The 27,027-nt window shown below is 43.0% G+C and overlaps 1 protein-coding gene across 2 annotated transcripts; it reads left to right on the forward strand.

Annotated features, from left to right (window-relative positions):
• Window positions 1-15,983, forward strand: LOC106591868 (probable N-acetyltransferase camello). 2 transcript variants are annotated; one of them, XM_045723786.1, is made up of 3 exons: window positions 1-103; window positions 3,812-3,958; window positions 14,236-15,983. In XM_045723786.1, exon 3 carries the CDS (start codon window positions 14,263-14,265, stop codon window positions 14,929-14,931), a length of 669 nt encoding a protein of 222 aa, XP_045579742.1. In that variant the 5' UTR covers window positions 1-103; window positions 3,812-3,958; window positions 14,236-14,262; the 3' UTR covers window positions 14,932-15,983. The 2 variants fall into 2 exon arrangements, with proteins under 2 accessions (XP_045579742.1, XP_045579743.1); XM_045723787.1 differs by lacking the exon at window positions 1-103 and adding an exon at window positions 2,799-2,828.
• The last annotated feature ends 11,044 nt before the right edge of the window (window positions 15,984-27,027 follow it).

Here is a 27,027-nt window from a genome sequence, read left to right on the forward strand (position 1 = left end):
CCGTCCAATCACAGTGAATGCGGACGTCAGCAGCACAATCAACAGAAGTACTAATTGTTTCTCTCCGACAGATGAATTTCTATTTCTCTGAGAGACAAATCAGGTAGGGCGGTTTTATATCTCTTACAAATCCTTACCATTACAGCTGAAAGATGAACCATACACGTTTTGATGGAATGTAATATATATATATATGATGTGACTATCGGCTTAGTTAAATAAAGGTTAAATAAAAAGATAACTAGCTATCTAGCTAGGTAACAATTCAGAGCTAAAAGCTAGGTTTAGTTTGCCAGTAAAGTTACGCGCTATTTGCTAATCGATAGAAACTAATAAGTAATATAGTTAGGTATGAAATAGCTAGGGAAGAGCAGATTTGATGTCGCATTAATTGGATTAGTGAAATATAGGGCATTGACACAGCGGTCAGCTGTCTGGTACCCGACATTGAATTGAACTGAACTCTGTCAGGCAGAAATTAGCGTTCGAATAAGGACAGATTCCTCTATACGGCAAAATGTTGAATACAATTATATATTTTAACGTATTTTACTAGTTTTTCGTGCGGCTGGTCCTTTTTGTCGGTAGGAATGTGAGACAATATATCCACAGGAAAGTATAATTGCATGAGTTTTTCAAAGCGCAGGTGTAGTGTTCAGATTTCTACCACCTGAAGCTGGTAAACGCAAGATAAAAACCCAGCAGCTCGGTAAGTAACGTTATGCATGCCCTGTTCAGATTTCTACCACCTGAAGCTGGTAAACACAAGATAAACACCCAGGAGCTCGGTAAGTAACGTTATGCATGCCCTGTTCAGATTTCTACCACCTGAAGCTGGTAAACACAAGATAAAAACCCAGGAGCTCGGTAAGTAACGTTATGCATGCCCTGTTCAGATTTCTACAACCTGGAGCTGGTAAACACAAGATAAAAACCCAGGAGCTCGGTAAGTAACGTTATGCATGCCCGTGTTTACACGGTGGTGTACTTGCTGCAGGTAGAAATCTGAATGCTTTACCAGCGCTTTGAAAATTTGACATAATTATATATTCCTGTGGATATATTGTCTCACATTCCTACTGCCAAAAGGACCAACCACATGGACAACCGGTAAAGAAAGTTAAAATATAATTTTATAAAACAATCTGGTGGCGTGTAGAGGTCGTGAGAGGAAACTTTCCTGATTCAGTATTTCTAATTGCACATCCTCATCTGCACATCTATCACTCCAGTGTTAATTGCTAAATTATAATTTTCTCCACTACGGCCTATTTATTGCCTTACCTCCTTACTTCATTTCAATACACTGTATATAGTGTATTTTTTATTTTTCTACTGTATTATTTACTGTATGTTTGTTTATTCCATGTGTAACTCTGTGTTGTTGTCGAATTGCTACGCTTTATCTTGGCCAGGTCGCAATTGTAAATGAGAACTTGTTCTCAACTAGCCTACCTGGTTAAATAAAGGTGAAATAAATAAATAAAAATTCAAATCCTAATTTCCGCCTGAGTTGGGTTTCCAGGCAATGCAGTCAGGTGACATTCAGGTGAGGCGAGACGGCTGTGGCGGTCACAAAATTTTGTCAGCCGGTGATTGTAAAGCAAATAACAGGTCGGTCTCACGGTAATTGACTGTTAATTAACACAATCACATTTAGCATCTCCTGGCTTCAACACATGGACAACAAGCCACTGATGCAGACCTTTTGAAACATCTACATTTAAAAAAAAAAAGTCTAATAAATCCATGTAATATAGCCTACACCTTCACAATAAATCCATTAATTATTTTAGACAGGTCTAAAGAAACATGATGTGAAGAAAATGCAGAATATTTCAGAAGAACAGAATAGCATACTCTGAGTTGTCCTTATGTTAGGTCCTGATCTGTCTCTATGCCATATGGCTGTGGACTACACTAGTTCATTTAGCAGACAGGATTAGCTTAGAATTCCGTGGCATTATTTTATAGTATGAAGAAACACACCTGAACAAAGCTGAATAAAATATAAATAATATTTTCTCAACTATTTGAGGTAGTGCGCACATACAGCTATTCAATGTTGAGCGGTTAACCTGTTATGGCTAGGGGGCAGTATTTTCACGGCTGGATAAAAAACATACCCGATTTAATCTGGTTACCACTCCTACCCAGTAACTAGAATATGCATATACTTATTACATATGGATAGAAAACACCCTAAAGTTTCTAAAACTGTTTGAATGGTGTCTGTGAGTATAACAGAACTCAAATGGCAGGTCAAAACCTGAGAGATTCCTTTACAGGAAGTGGCCTGTCTGACCATTTCTTGAACTTCTTTTCCATCTCTATCTTTTACTAAGGATCTCTGCTCTAACGTGACACTTCCTACGTCGTCCATAGGCGCTCAGAGCCCGGGAAAAAACAGAATGTCGTCATCCCAGCCCCAGGCTGAAACACATTATCGCCTTTCTCAAGTGGCCGATCAAGGGACTCTGGGCTTAGGCGCGTGACCCGACCGCCCCCGCCTTTGTGATTTTTTTCCTCCGTTTGCCGAAAAGGAGATTCCCTGTCGGAATATTATCGCTTTTCTACGAGAAAAATGGCGTAAAAATTGATTTTAAACAGCGGTTGACATGCTTCGAAGTACGGTAATGGAATATTTAGAATTTTTTTGTCACGAATTGCGCCATGCGCACGACCCGTCTTTACCATTTCGGATAGTGTCTGGAACGCACGAACAAAACGCCGCTATTCGGATATAACGATGGATTATTTTGGACCAAACCAACATTTGTTATTGAAGTAGCAGTCCTGGGAGTGCATTCTGACGAAGACAACAAAAGGTAATGAAACTTTTATAATAGTAAAGCTGATATTGGTGAGTGCTAAACTTGCCGGGTGTCTAAATAGCTAGCCCGTGATGCCTGGGCTATGTACTTAGAATATTGCAAAATGTGCTTTCACCAAAAAGCTATTTTAAAATCGGACATATCGAGTGCATAGAGGAGGTCTGTATCTATAATTCTTAAAATAATTGTTATGCTTTTTGTGAACGTTTATCGTGAGTAATTTAGTAAAATGTTAGCGAATTCCCCGGAAGTTTGCGGGGGGTATGCTAGTTCTGAAAGTCACATGCTAATGTAAAAAGCTGGTTTTTGATATAAATATGAACTTGATTGAACAAAACATGCATGTATTGTGTAACATAATGTCCTAGGGTTGTCATCTGATGAAGATCATCAAAGGTGAGTGCTGCATTTAGCTGTCTTCTGGGTTTTTGTGACATTATATGCTAGCTTGAAAAATGGGTGTCTGATTATTTCTGGCTTGGTACTCTGCTGACATAATCTAATGTTTTGCTTTCGTTGTAAAGCCTTTTTGAAATCGGACAGTGTGGTTAGATAAAGGAGAGTCTTATCTTTAAAATGCTGTGAAATAGTCATATGTTTGAAAAATTGAAGTTTTTGTATTTTAGAGGAGTTTGTATTTCGCGCCACGCCCATCATTGGATATTGGAGCAGGTGTTCCGCTAGCGGAACGTCTAGATGTAAGAGGTTAACAAAGAAACAGCTACTCCTAGAATGCTTAATTTATTAAGTTATTAATGTAACTTTAGTTGTTCTACAAGCGTTGGGCTATATGTTTTGATGTTTAATACATTGTAAGGCTGCATGATGAGACTCTAATGATGATTTGAAAAAAGTTGCTTGAAAATGCATGAGCTCTGCTTTGTTTTTTGAGAAGCACTTGATAATGCCTCGAATTTCCCAGCGGGATCCCCTTTGTGTGGCCATAATGCACCCTAAAATATTCATGCTTTTTGCAGCCCTTCCTCCTGAGTGCTGCCTACTCCGAAGAACCTCTCATCTCACTCACACGGCTCTCCATCACGTGACCAGGTCTTTCTCACAGGCTACAAGTGAAGACGGACACATCGGGGACGCAACTGTGCCCGTCCTCATCCAATTCCAAGGTGCATATTGAAGAAATTGGAAGAACTGTCCACATTTTTCTTTTCGTCAGCCAACAAGATGAGTAAGCCTAACGAACAGCGAAAGCATTAGCCTATGTCAATCTCCTTTCCCCATAGTACATATTCTGTGCGAGGAAAAATATATCCTAAACATAGTCTGGGACAGTTGTGGGATGCGATAGATCCCAAATTAATACAACCACTAGCATCAAAATCTTTTTTTTTTACGCAATGTGGCTGACGCAACAGATCAGAATGTTTAGTTTTAAAATGCTGATGAACTATTATGCTGTTTCTTCACATTATGTAAAGATAAGCGATGTGCTTAATATTTGCATAATATCAGGACAGTTGAGAAATAAATATAGTAGACCTAACCTATAGAAAGCCGATGGGATCCGCCTCTTTTTAATAGAGGCCATCACTCTGTTTTCTCACGCTATTGCATAGCCTATAGAAATGTTGCGCAACATGAGCTCTCATGAAGTGTTTGATTCGATTTTCGATCACATTTGCAATGATGTCAGAGTGATTTTAGAGGGACAATAGAGTGCTGAGTAGCAGGCAGTTAGCAAATTTGGTAGGCTACAACACTAGACTCTATTATGGTGGGAGATTTTAATACGGTCTTAAATACCTCTATGGACCGGAAAGGAAATCACACTACAAACTATCACCCTCAGGCACTTAAGGAAATCATGAATGTCATGGATATATTGGAATTAGTGGATATATGGAGACTTAAATACCCTGAACTAGTGAGATATACATGGAGGAGGTTTAATATCCTGACCTAGTGAGATATACATGGAGGAGGTTTAATATCCTGACCTAGTGAGATATACATGGAGGAGGTTTAATATCCTGACCTAGTGAGATATACATGGCGGAGGCTTAATCAAGCTAGTCGTCTTGATTACTTTCTTATGCCATTCTCTCTGGCACCAAAAATTTAAAAAGTGTTGATGGGGACAGAATGCGGTCGGATCATCACATAATTGGCATATATATATATATATATATATATATATATATTACTCTTACAGAATTTCCACGTGGGCGAGGATATTGGATATTTAATCAAAGCCTACTAGATGATAAATTGTTTAGAACTAGTACAGAATAATTTATAACTGACTTTTTCCAGACATAACGTAGGTACAGCAGATCCCCTTATTGTATGGGATACTTTTTAAGTGTGCCTTTAGAGGCCATGCAATTCAGTACTCATCTATAAAACAAAAGAAATTTTGATCAAAAGAGTCCATATTAACAAAGGAAATTGAAGGACTAACAGTACAGTTAGATAGCAATAAAAACGGTACCATAGAGGCACAGAATAAGTTAGAGGAAAAACAAAAAGAAATGGAGGAACTTATTCAAGAAAGATCCAGTGTAATATATTATAAAATAAAGCGAACTGGATGGAATATGGGGGAAAATGCACCAAATTCTTTTTCAATCTTCAATATAGAAATGCTCCCAAAAATATTTTATTAAAACTTGTTACCAATGATGGAGTCACACGCATGATTCACCAAATTATATTTTGAAAGAGGAAGTCAAGTACTTTAAGAATATGTTTTCGTTTCAGGTTCCTCCATCTCCACTAACTGAAACTAATTTTATGGATTTTTTTTCTAATAATAACGTACAATTAACATCTGTACAGAAAGACTCATGTGATGGCCAAATTACAGAGGAGGGACAGCTTGATGCAATTGGGGCCTTTAAGGATGGGAAAACTCCAGGGCTGGAGGGCATACCAGTGGAAGTATACAAAACTTTTTTTTATATACTCAGTGGACCATTATTAACATGTTTTAACCACTCCTATATAAATGGTAGATTATCAGACACTCAACAAGAAGGTCTGATATCATTATTACTTAAACAGGACTCAAGTGGTAAAATATAAAGATCCAGTCCATTTAAAAAATTGGAGACCTCTTACCCTTCAGTGTTGTGATGCAAAAATACGAGCAAAATGCTTGGCGCATAGAATTAAAAAAGTATTGTCAGATATTATTCATCCTAATCAGACAGGTTTTTTTACATGGACGATACATTGGAGATTATATAAGACAAGTACTGGAAACAATAGAATACTATGAAATATCGGGGACACCAGCCCTGGTTTTCATAGCTGATTTTGATTAAAATTTACATTATTTGACCAGGTAAGTTGACTGAGAACACATTCTCATTTACAGCAACAACCTGGGGAATAGTTTCAGGGTAGATGAGGACGAATGAGCCAATTGTTAGCTGGGGATGGCCGTGATAGTATGAGGGCCAGATTGGGAATTTAGCCAGGACACCAGGGTTAACACCCCTACTCTTAGGATAAGTGCAATGGGATCTTTAATGACCACAGAGAGTCAGGACACCCATTTAAAGTCCCAACCCGAAAGACAGGACTCTACACAGGGCAGTGTCCCCAATTACTGCCCTGGGGCATTGGGATTTTTTTTAGACCAGAGGAAAGAGTGCCTCCTACTGGCCCTCCAGCACCACTTCCAGCAGCATCTGGTTTCCCATCCAGGGACTGACCAGGACCAATCCTGCTTAGCTTCAGAAGAAAGCCAGCAGTGGGATGCAGGGTGGTACGCTGCTGGCGAAGTACAACTGGAGTTTATATATAAATGCCTAGAATATTTCAATTTTGGGGAATCTCTTATAAAATGGGTTAAAGTTATGTATAGTAACCCTAGGTGTAAAATAGTAAATAATGGCTACATCTCAGAAAGTTTAAAACTATCTAGAGGAGTAAAACAAGGTTGTCTATTATCGGCATATTTATTTATTATTGCCATTGAAATGTTAGCTGTTAAGATTAGATCAAACAATAATATTAAGGGATTAGAAATCCGTGGCTTAAAAACTAAGGTGTCATTGTACGCCGATGATTCATGTTTTCTTTTAAAACCACAATTAGAGTCTCTCCACGGCCTCATAGAGGATCTAGATACTTTTGCTATCCTCTCTGGATTAAAACCAAATTATGATAAGTGTACTATATTACGTATTGGATCAATAAAAAATGCTAATTTTACATTACCGTGTAGTTTACCAATTAAATGGTCTGACGGAGATGTGGACATACTCGGTATACAAATCCCAAAAGAAAGAAATGATGTCACTCCAATACATTTTTATAGAAAGTTAGACAAAATAGATAAGATCTTGCTACCATGGAAAGGAAAATACCTGTCTATTTGTGGAAAAATCACCCTGATTTAACTCTTTAGTCATATCACAGTTTACCTATTTGCTTATGGTTTTGCCTACACCTAGTGACCTGCTTTTTAAATTATATGAACAAAAAATTGTCCATTTTATTTGGAACGGCAAGCCAGATAAAATTAAAAGGGCCTATTTATGTATCGAATATGAATTCGGAGGGCAGAAATTATTAAATATTAAAGCATTAGACTTCCCACTAAAGGCATCAGTCATACCAAAGTTATACTTAAATCCAAACTGGTTTTCTAGTAAATTGGTACGAATGTCTCATCCTATGTTCAAGAAGGGCCTTTTACCCTTTATTCAGATTACACCTGCCCACTTTCGGTTGTTTGAAAAGGAAATAATCTCCAAAATATCTTGATTTTTTTTAAAACAAGCCTTAGAAAGTTGGTTGCAATTTCAGTTTAATCCACCTGAAAAGACAGAACAAATAATACAACAAATATTGTGGTTAAATTCAAATATAGTAATTGATAAAAAAAAACTATTTTTCGAAGAAATGTTTAAAAAAGGTATAATTTTAGTGAATTATATTATAAATGAGACTGGTGGAGTGATGTCACACATGCAGCTAAATGTCTGCTCTACCCAAAATTACAACCAATTAATTGCAGCATTACCACAAAAATGGAAGAGGCAAGTATAAAACCCTCAAAGTTCCGGAATGGGTTGAAAACGACAGCCAAATCCATCTACAGATTTTTTACACCAAATAATGTGACTTAACCAAAGAATTTTGGTATCCATTACTGGGAGTTACAGGATTGGTACTGTTTGTCGTAGCCCAAGATGTACTCTTAAAGAGTCTAAACTTAACTCTTCTCCTTAATGGAAAATTCCACCCAGAAACGTATCTTTTGGTATTTGTTTCATTAGACCATTGTTGACATAGTCCCAGAATGTTTTGCTTGTCATCAATCAAGTTTTTAACATATGTAACGTAACTTTCAAAATGCAGAAATCATCCCCGTATGATGCATTTTGCACCTTTTTATGTTATTTTCAGAGGTAGACTGTCTCTGGCAGCAAAAACAGCCAAATACTCCAGGTAGACTGTCTCTGGCAGCTAAAACAGCCAAATACTCCAGGTAGACTGGCTCTGGCAGCTAAAACAGCCAAATACTCCAGGTAGACTGGCTCTGGCAGCAAAAACAGCCAAATACTCCAGGTAGACTGGCTCTGGCAGCTAAAACAGCCAAATACTCCAGGTAGACTGTCTCTGGCAGCAAAAACAGCCAAATACTCCAGGTAGACTGTCTCTGGCAGCTAAAACAGCCAAATACTCCAGGTAGACTGGCTCTGGCAGCTAAAACAGCCAAATACTCCAGGTAGACTGGCTCTGGCAGCAAAAACAGCCAAATACTCCAGGTAGACTGACTCTGGCAGCAAAAACAGCCAAATACTCCAGGTAGACTGGCTCTGGCAGCAAAAACAGCCAAATACTCCATCTAAACTTGAACCGATTCTCAATTGCGATACGGTTCTAGAAATATAAAGCCCTTTACTTTTATATCACATCAAAATAAACTCACAAATGAAAAATACACACTGTATATTGTGTTAACCCGGCTTTATCGCAGTTGCAGCCGAGAATATTTTTTTAATTGACGACACGATTTTGGCGGTCTTTTTCCATTACATACAGGTGCATGCGAGATAGGTACTTAGAACAGACGGTTCCTCTGTCTGTCTTCCGTAAACATGGAGATATGGCCTTACGGGAACACTAACTCTACAGAGGTCGCGTTAATGCAGGATTCGTTAATGTTCGTTAATGCAGGATTCGTTAATGGTCGTTATGCAGCGTTCGTTAATGCAGGTTTCGTTAATGCAGGTTTCGTTAATGCAGGAATCGTTAATGCAGGATTCGTTAATGGTCGTTAATGCAGCGTTCGTTAATATTTGTTAATGCAGGATTTGACCTTGCTGCAGATCTAAATAGCTTGTTATTGTAAATTCTGCCTGTCTTCAGTCAGGGTTTGCTCCAAATCATGGATGGAAAATAAGTCATTTCGTGCCTTAGTTGCACTTTTTCAGCTTCTGTTGCACTTTCTGGGATGAATATATATTTGATCTCTTCAGTGCACCAGACAGCGGTCTGACTGATGTGTTAGGCTACTTTTCTCCTTTTTCCCCAGTAGAAAGTTAAAATGCAAGATTAACTTTTAAGCAAAAACATTTAGGAAATGTTGTTGGCTACATTCTTTCAATGATAAACATTAAAAATATGACGGGCATTTTCAAGAGTACATCGTTATGTCACTACTGCTCTGTCACTCAGTACATCCCGTCACTCATTCACATTGTTCGAAAGGTAAACAACCTGGCAGATGAAAATGCACACGATATACTTACGCTGTCCTATTCAATGATCAATGAAATGGGTTAATAAATAACCTAATGCATTGCTTGACTACTACTCCCTGCATTTACTCCAGACACATTTAGATGAAGGTAGGAGAACTCAATATTCACCATATATAGTGGTTCACTTTAGAGACGAGCAAAACTTCTCTCCTGACACTTGTCACTCACAACATTTGTACAATACTATCTAGGCTTCCCCTGTGGCTCAGTTGGTTGAGCATGGTGTTTGCAACACCAGGGTTGTGGGTTCGATTCCCACGGGGGACCAGTACAAAAAAAAAAAAAGTATGCTTTCACTACTGTAAGTCGGTCTGGATAAGAGCGTCTGCTAAATGACTAAAAATGTAAAAAAAATCTACATGTCATTTTATTTTGTAATGATCTGTTGCTATGGTAAACATGCCCGGGAGAGAATGAATAATACCAAGGAAGCATGGGTTCGAATCACGACATATGCCGTGTTCACGTGCTAGTCAGAACTAGGAAACTCTGAAATGTTCCACTTGCTAACTGGTTGAACGTGGCAAGTGTATAACTACAACCAGTTAGCAAGCGGGAAATTACAGAGCTTCCTAGTTCCGACTAGCACGTGAACCCGGCAATAACGACAGACGTCATCAGCAATGGAATAATAAGGACAGACAAAGTAGCCCTACTTAACAACGCCAAGTAGACAGACTAAAACCACCCTTATGGCCTCAGCCAAGTAGACAGACTAAAACGACCCTTATGGCCTCAGCCAAGTAGACAGACTGAAACCACCCTTATGGCCTCAGCCGAGTAGACAGACTAAAACGACCCTTATGGCCTCAGCCGAGTAGACAGACTAAAACGACCCTTATGGCCTCAGCCGAGTAGACAGACTAAAACGACCCTTATGGCCTCAGCCGAGTAGACAGACTAAAACGATCCTTATGAACTCAGCCGAGTAGGCAGACTGAAACGACCCTTATGGCCTCAGCCGAGTAGGCAGACTGAAACGACCCTTATGGCCTCAGCCAAGTAGACAGACTAAAACGACCCTTATGGCCTCAGCCAAGTAGGCAGCCTAAAACGACCCTTATGGCCTCAGCCGAGTAGACAGACTGAAACGACCCTTATGGCCTCAGCCGAGTAGACAGACAAACGACCCTTATGGCCTCAGCCGAGTAGACAGACTGAAACGACCCTTATGGCCTCAGACATGTAGACAGACTAAAACGACCCTTATGGCCTCAGCCGAGTAGACAGGAAATGACTAAATTGAATAACTGACTAGTTACGGGATTTTGATGCAATACAAGATGTTTGGAGAAGGTGAGACTTGTGCCCTGAGACGAGTGACTGTGTAAAACATTCATTAAACCCTACATTTCAACTAAATATTGTAATGAATAATGTAGAAATTGAGCAAGTTGAGGTGAATAAATTACTTGGAGTTACCCTGGATTGTGAACTGTCATGGTCAAAACATATTGATACAACAGTAGCTAAGATGGGGAGAAGTCTGTCCATAATAAAGCGCTGCTCTGCCTTCTTAACAGCACTATCAACAAGGCAGGTCCTACAGGCCCTAGTTTCTACCTTCTTAACAGCACTATCAACAAGGCAGGTCCTACAGGCCCTGGTTTCTACCTTCTTAACAGCACTATCAACAAGGCAGGTCCTACAGGCCCTAGTTTCTACCTTCTTAACAACACTACCAACAAGGCAGGTCCTACAGGCCCTAGTTTCTACCTTCTTAACAACACTACTAACAAGGCAGGTCCTACAGGCCCTAGTTTCTACCTTCTTAACAGCACTATCAACAAGGCAGGTCCTACATACAGGCCCTAGTTTCTACCTTCTTAACAGCACTATCAACAAGGCAGGTCCTACATACAGGCCCTAGTTTCTACCTTCTTAACAGCACTATCAACAAGGCAGGTCCTACAGGCCCTAGTTTCTACCTTCTTAACAGCACTATCAACAAGGCAGGTCCTACAGGCCCTAGTTTCTACCTTCTTAACAACACTATCAACAAGGCAGGTCCTACAGGCCCTAGTTTTGTCACACCGTTTGCCCAATGACAAAGAAATGATCAGTCTATAATTTTAATGGTAGGTTTAGTTGAACAGTGAGAGACAGAATAACAAAAAAATCCAGAAAAACGCATGTCAAAAATTTTATAAAATGATTTGCATTTTAATGAGGGAAATAAGTATTTGACCCCTCTGCAAAACATGACTTAGTACTTGGTGGCAAAACCCTTGTTGGCAATCACAGAGGTCAGACATGTCTTGTAGTTGGCCACCAGGTTTACACACATCTCAGGAGGGATTTTGTCCCACTCCTCTTTGCAGATCTTCTCCAAGTCATGAAGGTTTCGAGGCTGACGTTTGGCAACTCGAACCTTCAGCTCCCTCCATAGATTTTCTATGGGATTAAGGTCTGGAGACTGGCTAGGCCACTCCAGGACCTTAATGTGCTTCTTCTTGAGCCACTCCTTTGTTGCCTTTGCCGTGTGTTTTGGGTCATTATCATGCTGGAATACCCATCCACGACCCAGTTTCAATGCCCTGGCTGAGGGAAGGAGGTTCTCACCCAAGATTTGACGGTACATGGCCCCATCCATCGTCCCTTTGATGCGGTGAAGTTGTCCTGTCCCCAGAAAAACACCCCCAAAGCATAATGTTTCCACCTCCATGTTTGATGGTGGGGATGGTGTTCTTGGGGTCATAGGCAGCATTCCTGCTCCTCCAAACACGGCGAGTTGAGTTGATGCCAAAGAGCTCCATTTTGGTCTCATCTGACCACAACACTTTCACCCAGTTGTCCTCTGAATCATTCAGATGTTCATTGGCAAACTTCAGACGGGCATCTATATGTGCTTTCTTTAGCAGGGGTCCCTTGCGGGCGTTGCAGGATTTCAGTCCTTCACGGCGTAGTGTGTTACCAATTGTTTTCTTGGTGACTATGGTCCCAGCTGCCTTGAGGTCATTGACAAGATCCTCCCGTGTAGTTCTGGGCTGATTCCTCACCGTTCTCATGATCATTGCAACTCCACGAGGTGAGATCTTGCATGGAGCCCCAGGCCGAGGGAGATTGACAGTTCTTTTGTGTTTCTTCCATTTGCGAATAATCGCACTAACTGTTGTCACCTTCTCACCAAGCTGCTTGGCGATGGTCTTGTAGCCCATTCCAGCCTTGTGTAGGTCTACAATCTTGTCCCTGACATCCTTGGAGAGCTCTTTGGTCTTGGCCATGGTGGAGAGTTTGGAATCTGATTGATTGATTGCTTCTGTGGACATGTGTCTTTTATACAGCTAACAAACTGAGATTAGGAGCACTCCCTTTAAGAGTGTGCTCCTAATCTCAGCTCGTTACCTGTATAAAAGTCACCTTGGAGCCAGAAATCTTTCTGATTGAGAGGGGGTCAAGTACTTATTTCCCTCATTAAAATGCAAATCAATTTATAATATTTTTGACATGCGTTTTTCTGGATTTTTTTGTTGTTGTTATTCTGTCTCTCACTGTTCAAATAAACCTACCATTAAAGTTATAGACTGATCATTTCTTTGTCAGTGGGAAAACGTACAAAATCAGCAAGGGATCAAATACCTTTTCCCCTCACTGTATATGTGGTAGGGGCCTGAGGGCACTTAGTGTGTTGTGAAATCTGTTGTAAATGTATTGTAATGATTTTCAAATTGTAAAACTGCCTTAATTTCGCTGGACCCCAGGAAGAGTAGATGCTGTCTTGGCAGGAACTAATGGGGATCCATAATAAACCCCAGGAAGATTAGCTGCTGCCTTGACAGGAACTAATGGGGATCCATAATAAACCCCAGGAAGAGTAGCTGCTGCCTTGACAGGAACTAATGGGGATACATAATAAACCCCAGGAAGAGTAGCTGCTGCCTTGGCAGGAACTAATGGGGATCCATAATAAACCCCAGGAAGAGTAGCTGCTGCCTTGGCAGGAACTAATGGGGATCCATAATAAACCCCAGGAAGAGTAGCTGCTGCCTTGGCAGGAACTAATGGGGATCCATAATAAACCCCAGGAAGAGTAGCTGCTGCCTTGGCAGGAACTAATGGGGATCCATAATAAACCACAGGAAGCGTAGCTGCTGCCTTGGCAGGAACTAATGGGGATCCATAATAAACCACAGGAAGAGTAGCTGCTGCCTTGACAGGAACTACTGGGGATCCATAATAAACCCCAGGAAGAGTAGCTGCTGCCTTGACAGGAACTAATGGGGATCCATAATAAACCACAGGAAGAGTAGCTGCTGCCTTGGCAGGAACTACTGGGGATCCATAATAACCCCCAGGAAGAGTAGCTGCTGCCTTGGCAGGAACTAATGAGGATTCATAATAAACCACAGGAAGAGTAGCTGCTGCCTTGGCAGGAACTAATGGGGATCCATAATAAACCCCAGGAAGAGTAGCTGCTGCCTTGGCAGGAACTAATGGGGATCCATAATAAACTCCAGGAAGAGTAGCTGCTGCCTTGGCTGGAACTAATGGGAATGCATAATAAACCCCAGGAAGAGTAGCTCCTGCCTTGGCAGGAACTAATGGGGATCCATAATAAATACAAAGTAGACTCAAGTGTATGACTATGTTTGTCTGTTGGTCTGAACGGTAGGTTGTACTGAGTAGACTGCCAGCTCTCACTGTGTCGTCTCTTATTAAAGGGCAGAGCAGTGCCACCCACCAGTGCCATGGCTGGCATCACTATCCGGAGATTTGAGGAAGACGACAAGGAGGCCGTGAAGGAGATCTTCACCATGGGGATGAGCGAGCACGTCCCCTCCTCCTTCATGCACCTCCTCAAACAGCCCCTGACCCAGATGATCCTGATGGTCACGTTCTGCGCCCTGCTGGCCAGCTCCAAGTCATTCCTGCTGCCTGTAGTAGGGGTCACACTCCTCCTGGCCGGGGCCAAGCAGCTGGTGGGCTACCTCTTCAACAGCTACATCGACACCTCCCTGAGGAAGGACCTCGACCACATCCAGGAGACCTACCTGGAGAACAAGGACTCGTGTTTCTGGGTGGCTGAGAGCGACGGCCGGGCGGTGGGTTCGGTGGCCTGCCTGCCCGCGGAGAGGGCACCAGGCTGCATGGAGCTGAAGAGGTTGTCTGTACGCCGGACACACCGGAGGATGGGTATCGCCAAGGCCCTCAGCAGGACAGTGGCAGACTTCAGCAGGGAGAGAGGCTTCCCTGCGGTCGTCCTCTACACGTCTGTAGTGCAGACTGATGCACAGAGGCTGTATGAGAACGTGGGCTACACACGGGTCAGAGAGTTCGTCATCCCAGAGCCCATCGCCAAAATCACCAACTTTACCCTGATAGAGTACAGACTGGACTTACTGCAGGGGGGGAAATAGGAGGTGGACTTACTGCAGGGGGAATAGGAGGAGGACTGGACTTACTGCAGGGTGGGAATAGGAAGAGGACTGGACTTACTGCAGGGGGGGAATAGGAAGAGGACTGGACTTACTGCAGGGGGAATAGGAGGAGGACTGGACTTACTGCAGGGGAAATAGGAGGAGGACTGGACTTACTGCAGGGGGGAATAGGAGGAGGACTGGACTTACTGCAAGGGGGGAAATAGGAGGAGGACTGGACTTACTGCAGGTGGAATAGGAGGAGGACTGGACTCACTGCAGGGGGGGAAATAGGAGGAGGACTGGACTTACTGCAGGGGGAATAGGAGGAGGACTGGACTTACTGCAGGGGGGGAAATAGGGTGAGGACAGGACTTACTGCAGGGGGAATAGGAGGAGGACTGGACTCACTGCAGGGGGGGAAATAGGAGGAGGACTGGACTTACTGCAGGGGGAATAGGAGGAGGACAGGACTCACTGCAGGGGGGGGAAATAGGAGGAGGACTGGACTTACTGCAGGGGGGAAATAGGAGGAGGACTGGACTTACTGCAGGGGGAATAGGAGGAGGACTGGACTCACTGCAGGGGGTGAAAGGAAAGTTATAATATCTGTACATTATAGGAACAGCTGTATTTACAAAAGTACAATGATTAATGTTTTACTTTAGGTTGAGTTAACTAAGAATCAGTGGTAGAGACTTTATACATGCATGACGAGGTCAACTGTACATAAGTCAGATGCCTGTTTTGTTGAAACTGTACTTTCAGTTCCTGTTGATAATATTTTCCAGTCTTACTTCTGCTAGCACATGATAACAATAAGAGGAAGAAGGCTTGGGAGACCCACTGCCAATAACACAAAAAGCTGAACTCTGCCTAGCAGAGACATCTTTGTAATAAAGTTTAAGGGACATCAGCCTGGGTGGGGTGAACCTCAGTAGGGGATAAAAAGGGAAAACACCATCTTGAGAACTGAGTGTGTTTCTTGCAAATGACTGTAAGTGTAAACTCCAGCTTGCAATCCTTATTAAACAAACAAACCTCTGATCAAAGACGTTTTCTGTGGTCTCTTGTATGAACTTAGGGCAGAAATCCCTTACAGGGGGAATAGGAGGAGGACTGGACTTACTGCAGGGGGGAATAGGAGGAGGACTGGACTTACTGCAGGGGGGGGAATAGGAGGAGGACTGGACTTACTGCAGGGGGGAAATAGGAGGAGGACAGGACTTACTGTAGGGGGAATAGGAGAAGGACTGGACTTACTGCAGGGGGGAATAGGAGGAGGACTGGACTTACTGCCGGGGGGAATAGGAGGAGGACTGGACTTACTGCAGGGGGGAATAGGAGGAGGACAGGACTTACTGTAGGGGGAATAGGAGGAGGACTGGACTTACTGCAGGGGGGGAATAGGAGGAGGACAGGACTTACTGTAGGGGGAATAGGAGGAGGACTGGACTTACTGCAGGGGGGGGTAGGAGGAGGACTGGACTTACTGCAGGGGGGAAACAGGATAGGAGTTAATCTGCTGTACTGGATATGTGCAGAAACAGGATAGGAGTCCATTTGCTGTACTGGACACGTGCAGAAACAGGATAGGAGTCCATCTGCTGTACTGGACACGTGCAGAAACAGGATAGGAGTTAATCTGCTGTACTGGATATGTGCAGAAACAGGATAGGAGTCCATCTGCTGTACTGGACACGTGCAGAAACAGGATAGGAGTCCATCTGCTGTACTGGACACGTGCAGAAACAGGATAGGAGTCCATCTGCTGTACTGGATATGTGCAGAAACAGGATAGGAGTCCATCTGCTGTACTGGACACGTGCAGAAACAGGATAGGAGTCCATCTGCTGTACTGGACACGTGCAGAAACAAGATAGGAGTCCATCTGCTGTACTGGACACGTGCAGAAACAGGATAGGAGTCCAGTTTCATTCCAGCCTGTATGACTGTGTCTGGACTTTGCCATGGTTGATCTACAGTTGTTGAATTATGTTTATGGTCATGAACTTCCTCAATACCTGTGCTATGCAGCACTGAGTGCAAATGGGACTAAATTACTGATATCATGAACATTTTAACAGTTGTTTAATTTAGTATATTAATTTGTGTAATTTTGTGCATACTGGAGATTTGTTTTGACTTCATGTGTAAATTAAAGGGGTTGAATCATTCATTCTGGTTCTTTTGCTTTCTCATGATTTTATTGGATAAGCAGGAGGATGGCTTTCTCTGCCCTTCCATATTATAGGCCAGGTCAATTCAAATCTGGACCTCAAAACCAGTCCTACTGCTGATCTTCCATGTTCCCCTCTAATCAGGACTGGTTCGGGTCTGAGACACCCATGAGGGAGCTGATCAGGTAGAACATGTCACGGCTCCTCCTCTGCAGTGCAGGGGCGGTTCCTCCTGCAGGAAGAGGAGTGTCGTTAGTGATTGGAGCCACCTGGGCTCAGGGTATTTAAACTGCTTCACTAACCTCTCTCTCTCTCTCTTTGTCTCTCTCTCTGTTTCTCTCTCTCTGTCTCTCTCTCTCTCTCTCTCTCTCTCCACACAGATTCATGCACTTTACCTACATTATGACATTTCCACACCTCATTCCTTTTTGTTTGTTTAAAGTTAATAGTTTTTTGGTTTATAATAAAGAATCTTTTGATTGGCCTATACCTGTTGTTCATGTCCCCTCATTTTTGCCACAGGCTATGAGCCGGCCGGTGACAAACAGACAACCAGCAGTAGAAAAACAGGGAGGACCAAGGCACTCTTCACACATTTAAAATGCATTTTATTGTTACGTCATGTTTAATGGAACAAATATTTAAAAAGTCAGACGAGCTTCAGCATAGGCCTTCGTCTTGGAGTACCTTCTATCTATAAAGATCTACTATTTAGTACCCTAGGAGAGCTTCCCTTCCTTCTGTTTTCTACAAGAAAACCAGCAGTACTTTAGATTTCAATACCCCAACTGTCCGCCTATGACATTCCTTATCTTAAATGTGTTATTAGTTTATCTCCAGCCCAGTCTGTTTCTCTAGTGAGCGGTCTTCTCTTCACAGGGCTGCTAGAGGGATCAGATGAGACGGACGGCTGTCGTATCTGTATATACCAAGATGAAGACTACTCCCATGGTCAGGGAGGTGTTGAGTTTGTTGAGCAACTGGATGCTGTGTGTGTTTGTGTTCAGACTCTCAGACAGACCTGGGTACAGCTCACCCTGCTCTGTGCCGTCCTGGCCCCTGTCTGTTTCTGTCATGGTAGCAGACCTGGGTACAGCTCACCCTGCTCTGTGCCGACCAGGCCTTGGGCGTGACGGTACCTGTTCAACCACGGGATCCAGCTAGGCCTTAGGGAGGACCTCCTGGATATTAACACCTTCTACATGCTGGAGTGACAGGTGGTACATTCCTAATTGGCATACAGTGCCATCGGAAAGAATTCAGACCCCTTGACTTTTTCCACATTTTGTTATATTACAGTCTTATTCAAAAATTCTTATTTTGTTATTCATCAATCTACACACAATACCCCATAATGACAAAGCAAAAACAGGTTTTTATACATTTCAGCAAATGTATTAGAAATAAAACAACGAAATATCACATTTACATAAGTATTCAGACTCTTTACTCAGTACTTTGTTGAACCACCTTTGGCAGCGATTACAGCCTCAAGTCTTCTTGGGTGTGACGCTACAAGCTTGGCACACCTGTATTTGGGAAGTTTCTCCCATTCTTCTCTGCAGATCCTTTAAAGCTCTGCCAGGTTGGATGGGGAGCATTGCTGCACAGCTATTTTCAGGTCTCTCCAGAGATGTTTGATCAGGTTCAAGTCCAGGCTCTGACTGGACATTCAGAGACTTGTCCCGAAGCCACTCCTGCGTTGTCTTGGCTGTGTGCTTAGGGTCGTTGTCCTGTTGGAAGGTGAACCTTTGCCTCAGTTTGAGGTCCTGAGTGCTCTGGAGCAGGTTTACATCAAGGATCTCTCTGTACTTTGCTCCGTTCATCTTTCCCTCAATCCTGACTAGTCTCTCAGTCCCTGCCGCTGAAAAACATCCCCCCAGCATGATGCTGCCACCACCAAGATTCCTCCAGACGTGACAGTTGGCATTCAAGCCAAAGAGTTCAATCTTGGTTTCATCAGACCAGAGAATCTTGTTTCTCATGGTATGAGAATCTTTTTATTTATTTTTATCCCAGCCTCTGTCCCCGCAGGAGGCTTTTTGCTTTTTGGTAGTCCGTCATTGTAAATAAGAATTTGTTCTTAACTGACTTTTCTAGTTAAATAAATACAAATAAAATACATTGGTTCCTTTTGACAAACTCCGAGCGGGCTGTCATGTGCCTTTTACAGAGGAGTGGCTTGAGTCTGGTCGCTCTACCATAAAGGCCTGATTGGTGGAGTGCTGCAGAGATGGTTGTCCTTCTGGAAGGTTCTTTCATCTCCACAAAGGAACTCTGGAGCTCTGTCAGAGTGACCATCGGGTTCTTGGTCACCTCCCTGACCAAGGCCCTTCTCCCCTGACTATTCAGTTTGACCGGGCGGCCAGCTCTAGGAAGAGTCTTGGTGGGTCCAAACTTCTTCCATTTAAGAATGATGGAGGCCAATGTGTTCTTGGGGACCTTCAATTCTGCAGAAATGTTTTGGTACCCTTCCCCAGATCTGTGCCTCGACACAATCCTGCCTCTGAGCCCTACTGACAATTCCTTTGACCTCATGGCTTGGTTTTTGCTCTGACATGCACTGTCAACTGTGGGACCTTATATATACAGGTCTGTGCCTTTCCACATCATGTCCAATCAATTGAATTTACCACAGGTGGACTCCAATCAAGTTGTAGAAACATCTCAAGGATGATCAATAGAAACAGGATGCACCTGAGCTCAATTTAGAGTCTCATAGCAAAGGGTCTGAATACTTATGTAAATAAGGTGTTTCTGTTTTTCTATTTTTAATACATTTGCAAAACAAAAAAATCTAAACCTGTTTTCGCGTTGTCATTATGGTATGGAACTCGGTTTGGGTCTTTGCGTGTCAAAAAAGAAAAGTCAAATAACACTATTTGACGTGTTAAAATAAGTTTGTTGACCAATCAGGACCTAAATGACTGCAAGTCAGATAATAATTTCACGCGTTCATACATACATTTTTTTTACGTAGTTATTACACATTATTATTATTATTACACATTGATTACACTATCACCCGTATTTCATACGTCACAACGATTCATCGATCTGTTTGCTATGACGCTGGTAAAGTTCATGTCTCTCGTACCTGCCCTTCCTCCTATCTCTGTTAGGACAGTGCTGATGGATGCAAACAATGTTCTTCCCCAAATACATAGCAAAACTACATCTGTTTCAGTAGCTATAGTTAGCTATATAGCTAGGTGTCATCATCTAAAATAACCCTTAATTTATAAAACAGGTCTTATTTGATTAATGGAGGTCGGGAACCATCTATGTGAAGCTAGACACAATAAGGATGAGCCACAACGGTGGAATTTGCGACTAGCCTTCAAAATAAAAGTATGTAATTGACAGCGATGCAAATTATTACAAATATTGGAATTATGCCATAATTGAATAGATCATGCTAAACAAGATTGGAATGTTGTATGAAAACAACAAAATACAATAATTTGTTAATTTGACAAAAATCTGTTGAAATCACACAGGATGCATTAGATTTTAGAATTGCATTGTGGGCCATCCTTATTTCACTGTACAGCCTTACCTATGGATTATTTCACTGTACAGCTTTACCTATGGATTATTTCACTGTACAGCCTTACCTATGGATTATATCACTGTACAGCCTTACCTATGGATTGTTTCACTGTACAGCCTTACCTATGGATTATTTCACTGTACAGCCTTACGAATGGATTATTTCACTGTACAGCCTTACCTATGGATTATTTCACTGTACAGCCTTACCTATGGATTATTTCACTGTACAGCTTTACCTATAGATTATTTCACTGTACAGCCTTACCTATGGATTATTTCACTGTACAGCCTTACCTATGGATTATTTCACTGTACAGCTTTACCTATAGATTATTTCACTGTACAGCCTTACCTATGGATTATTTCACTGTACAGCCTTACCTATGGATTATTTCACTGTACAGCCTTACCTATGGATTGTGGATCAATGACATGGGTTATCAGTCTACTCAGTGACACCCAGAGAACATTAGCATCGTAGCTCTTATTGCGGGACTCTGAAACAACTGTGAAATGAGCCACATGTATTGTACCAGTCAACCTACTATGTGTATTGAACACTATTCCAGTGGAAAAAACAATACAACGTGGATGTTTTTGTAGTCTGATAACTCTGAGGAGGACTTTTGGGAGGGGGGGGGGGGGTGCTTGGGTATTGAGTAGACTGATACCCCATTTCATTGATCCCCATTTCATTGATCCCCAATTCTTAGGTAAAGCTGTACAGTGCAATATGAATATCAATACACACAATAGTCTGACTGGGGAGGTGATTTCACACAGTCACTGTCCCACAATAAGAGCTACAACGCTAATATTTGCGTAAACTCTTCACCAGTTGTGTTCTGTGGGTGTCACTGAGTAGACTGATAAACCTTTTTTTCATTGCTCTACATTCCAACCTCGTTTAACATTATCTAGTCTAAATATGGCATAATTCCACCAATTGTAACCTTCTGAGTCACTTTCAAAGAGGGGGACTTTTATTTTTTTTTGGAAAGGGAACCATAAATTCCACTATTGCTGCTAACCGAGTCCGGTTGAGCCTCACCACACAGATGAAACTAGCTGGCTGCTTATAACGTTAGCTTTGGGTAACAGGGTTAAGTAGCTGGCTAGCTAGTTATTTTCATGAACTGAAGTTCAATTTTAATAGAAGGAACAATAAGTGGCTACCTAGATGATAGTTACTCACAAGGATTCCTAAATCATTTGCTAAGAATTAATGAAAAAAATGACTTCAGTTTCTACTGGTTGTTGTTTTCAGGCTGGTTGTATTGGTGCTAGCTAGGTTACCAAGCTAAAGCTAGCTAGCTACGTTGCTAATAACATCTGTATCAAAGACATTTGCAAATTATTATTTTTTTTTTGGGGGGGGCTCCTGTTTGTTTGATCGTGAATTTATTTCAAATGCTCACAGAAACGTTTTCCCATTCGGTCGAACAAATAATGCCTTTATTACCAACGCAGTATTGTAAACACATCTTTGTGGCCGTTGTATGCTCACTTCACCGTCAACTAACCTGTACTCTGACTCCCTACCCCCTGTATATAGCCTCCACACTGACTCCCTACCCCCTGTATATAGCCTCCACACTGACTCCCTACCCCCTGTATATAGCCTCCACACTGACTCCCTACCCCCTGTATATAGCCTCCACATTGACTCCCTACACCCTGTATATAGCCTCCACATTGACTCTGTACCGTAACACCCTGTATATTGCCTCCACATTGACTCTGTACCGGTACCCCCTGTATATAGCCTCCACATTGACTCTGTACCGGTACCCCCTGTATATAGCCTCCACATTGACTCTGTACTGGTACCCCCAGTATATAGCCTCCACATTGACTCTGTACCGGTGCCCCCTGTATATAGCCTCCACATTGACTCTGTACCGGTACCTCCTGTATATAGCCTCCACATTGACTCTGTACCGGTACCCCCTGTATATAGCCTCCACATTGACTCTGTACCGGTACCCCCTGTATATAGCCTCCACATTGACTCTGTACCGGTACCCCCTGTATATAGCCTCCACACTGACTCCCTACCCCCTGTATATAGCCTCCACATTGACTCAGTACCGGTACCCCCTGTATATAGCCTCCACATTGACTCTGTACCGGTAGCCCCTGTATATAGCCTCCACATTGACTCTGTACCGGTACCCCCTGTATATAGCCTCCACACTGACTCTGTACCGGTACCCCCTGTATATAGCCTCCACATTGACTCCCTACCCCCTGTATATAGCCTCCACACTGACTTCTTACCCCCTGTATATAGCCTCCACATTGACTCTGTACCGGTACCCCCTGTATATAGCCTCCACATTGACTCTGTACCGGTACCCCCTGTTTACAGCCTCCACATTGACTCTGTACCGGTAGCCCTGTATATAGCCTCCACACTGACTCTGTACCGGTACCCCCTGTATATAGCCTCCACATTGACTCTGTACCGGTACCTCCTGTATACAGCCTCGTAATTGTTATTTTATTGTGTTACTTTTTATTATTTTTTTTACTTTAGTTTATTCGGTAAGTATTTTCTTAACACATCTTGAACTGCACTGTTGGTTAAGGGCTCGTAAGTAAGCATTTCACAGTAAGGTCGTCTACACCTGTTATATTCAACGCATGTAATAAAGTGTGATTTGACGCTTGTTTGCAGATTTTTTGTACAGCTTTGACAGTGCTACTGATCATAGTGGGTGGCACTTGGCTTGCACGTGCAAATTCAGCACACATAACATTCTATAATAGAATTGTGTTATTTGACGTGTCAAATTAAAATCTGATTCATCTCGTCAAAATAGTGTTATTTGATGTGTATCTTTATTGACACGCAAAGACCCAAACGCGTTCCATATTATGGGGTATTTGTGTGTGGATTGAGGATTTCTATTTATTTAAACCATTTTAGAATAACACCCAACGTAACAAAATGTGGGAAAAGTAAAGGGGTCTGAATACTTTCCGAATGCACTGTATGTACATACCATGGAAACATACTATTTTAATAGTGTGCTATGTGTAACCGATGTGAAATGGCTAGTTAGTTAGCGGTGGTGCGCGCTAATAGCGTTTCAATCGGGTGACGTCACTCGCTCTGAGACCTTGAAGTAGTTGTTCCCCAAAAGCCGCAGCTTTTGTGAAGCGATGGGTAACGATGCTTCATGGTGGTGTCAATTGTTGATGTGTGCAGAGGGTCCCTGGTTCGAGCCCAGGTAGGGGCGAGGAGAGGGACGGAAGCTATACTGTTACATGTGCCACTCGCTTACCTTCATAAAGATAAAGACAATAAAATGTATTTATGTTGGTGCTTCTGTCTTGCTGTTGACCACCATAGAAGCAGCAACCACATTAAAACAGATGAGTGGTCTGTTACTGGTATGGCACTGTACACAGTTCAATACATGGCAAAATAGATAATGGTATATAATACACATACAGGCTAGTGGATTGCTCATGCTGGTGTCTGTCACAGAAGCAGTGATCACTTCCTAAGACACCTATTTATGCAGTAGCTGAGCCCAGGGACAAGGTTGGATGTAGAGTTTCTACGTCAACTAGACATAGGAGGTTACAGAAATAGAGACCCTATGTCAACTAGACATAGGAGGTTACAGAGGTAGAGATCCTATGTCAACTAGACATAGAAGGTTACAGAGGTAGAGATCCTATGTCAACTAGACATAGGAGGTTACAGAGGTAGAGATCCTATGTTAACTAGACATAGGAGGTTGCAGAGGTAGAGATCCTACGTCAACTAGACATAGGAGGTTACAGAGGTAGAGATCCTACGTCAACTAGACATAGGAGGTTACAGAGGTAGAGATCCTACGTCAACTAGACATGAGAGGTTAGAGGTAGAGATCCTACGTCAACTAGACATAGGAGGTTACAGAGGTAGAGATCCTATGTCAACTAGACATGAGAGGTTACAGAGGTAGAGATCCTATGTCAACTAGACATAGGAGGTTACAGAGGTAGAGATCCTATGTCAACTAGACATAGGAGGTTACAGAGGTAGAGATCCTATGTCAACTAGACATAGGAGGTTACAGAGGTAGAGATCCTACGTCAACTAGACATAGGAGGTTACAGAGGTGGAGATCCTATGTCAACTAGATATAGGAGGTTACAGAGGTAGAGATCCTATATCAACTAGACATAGGAGGTTACAGAGGCAGAGATCCTATGTCAACTAGACATTCCGCTCTAGTGCTCTCTGATCGGAGCGGTGTAAGGTTCAGGTGTCGGATGACGCCTGTTACATCTGGTGTGTTTTGCTGCCCCCTACCTTGTCCAACTGTCCCAGGCACATTTTTTTGTTCCCTCTAATCTGGACAATAAAGTTGCATTGAATTGGCCTGGCTGGCTGTGAGGTGGCAGCTTTCTATTGGTCTGGCCATTTGTCTGTCTGCATTGTTTTTGTGACAGGAAATGAGAGTACACCCCCCCACCTCCATCCTCTCTGCCCTCCTCCTCCTCCTCTTCCTCATTAGAATAGAGGTGCAGAAACACTGCGGTGATTCATTCTGCTTGCATCCCAAATAACATCCTATTCCCTATATTGTGCACTTCTTTTGAACAGGACTCTGGTCTAAAGTAGTGCACTATACAGGAAATAGGATGTCATTTGGGACAACAGTCTCTGTTCTTAAATATTCCTTTACCAGTCCTGTCCTAGTTCTACTGCTCTCAACCCCGACAGGCTGCATCAGGCTAACTAACTAGCTAACTTAGAAAATAGTAACACTAGCTCTTTATATTAATCCCTGTGTTGTGTGCCAGAGAGCAGCACTGTTTACACAGACAAAGGCCCTTGCTTCAGCATTTGCTTCCTTTATAAAACCCATGAAGAGATTGAATGTAGAGTTTAAAAAAAAAGCCTGCATCCTGCAGTTATCTGACAAAGACCACTAATCCATCTAACAGGCGTACAGGGGGGTCTGGTAGCTGTGTCTATCTGGCAGCATCCTGTCCATCTAGCAGGCGTACAGGGGGGTCTGTTAGCTGTGTCTATCTGGCAGCATCCTGTCCATCTAGCAGGCGTACAGGGGATCTGTTAGCTGTGTCTATCTGGCAGCATCCTGTCCATCTAACAGGCGTACAGGGGGGTCTGTTAGCTGTGTCTATCTGGCAGCATCCTGTCCATCTAACAGGCGTACAGGGGGGTCTGTTAGCTGTGTCTATCTGACAGCATCCTGTCCATCTAACAGGCATACAGGGGGGTCTGGTAGCTGTGTCTATCTGGCAGCATCCTGTCCATCTAACAGGCGTACAGGGGATCTGTTAGCTGTGTCTATCTGACAGCATCCTGTCCATCTAACAGGCGTACAGGGGGGTCTGGTAGCTGTGTCTATCTGACAGCATCCTGTCCATCTAACAGGCGTACAGGGGGGTCTGTTAGCTGTATCTATCTGGCAGCATCCTGTCCATCTAACAGGCGTACAGGGGGGTCTGTTAGCTGTGTCTATCTGACAGCATCCTGTCCATCTAACAGGCGTACAGGGGGGTCTGTTAGCTGTGTCTATCTGACAGCATCCTGTCCATCTAACAGACGTACAGGGGGGTCTGTTAGCTGTGTCTATCTGGCAGCATCCTGTCCATCTAACAGGCGTACAGGGGGGTCTGGTAGCTGTGTCTATCTGGCAGCATCCTGTCCATCTAACAGGCGTACAGGGGATCTGTTAGCTGTGTCTATCTGACAGCATCCTGTCCATCTAACAGGCGTACAGGGGGGTCTGTTAGCTGTGTCTATCTGGCAGCATCCTGTCCATCTAACAGGCGTACAGGGGATCTGTTAGCTGTGTCTATCTGACAGCATCCTGTCCATCTAACAGGCGTACAGGGGGGTCTGGTAGCTGTATCTATCTGACAGCATCCTGTCCATCTAACAGGCGTACAGGGGGGTCTGGTAGCTGTGTCTATCTGACAGCATCCTGTCCATCTAACAGGCGTACAGGGGGGTCTGGTAGCTGTGTCTATCTGGCAGCATCCTGTCCATCTAGCAGGATTACAGGGGGGTCTGTTAGCTGTGTCTATCTGACAGCATCCTGTCCATCTAACAGGCGTACAGGGGATCTGTTAAACAGTGCATGCATCCCAAACAGCACCCTATTCCCTCTGGGCCCTGGTCCAAAGTAGTGCACTCTATTCTCGATGGGGTCTGGTCAAAAGTAGTCCACCCTATTCCCTCTGGGCCCTGGTCCAAAGTAGTGCACTCTATTCTCGATGGGGTCTGGTCAAAAGTAGTCCACCCTATTCCCTCTGGGCCCTGGTCCAAAGTAGTGCACTCTAAAAGGGTAATAGGATGATGTTTGGAACGCATCAGTGGGTCTGCTGC

The sequence above is a fragment of the Salmo salar genome, chromosome ssa09, assembly GCF_905237065.1.
Source record: "Salmo salar chromosome ssa09, Ssal_v3.1, whole genome shotgun sequence".
In the NCBI taxonomy this organism is placed as follows: domain Eukaryota; kingdom Metazoa; phylum Chordata; class Actinopteri; order Salmoniformes; family Salmonidae; genus Salmo; species Salmo salar.

Bases quoted from the DNA above. Each gene is read 5' to 3' on its own strand.
- LOC106591868 (XM_045723786.1), top strand. From the start codon at position 14,263: ATGGCTGGCATCACTATCCGGAGATTTGAGGAAGACGACAAGGAGGCC.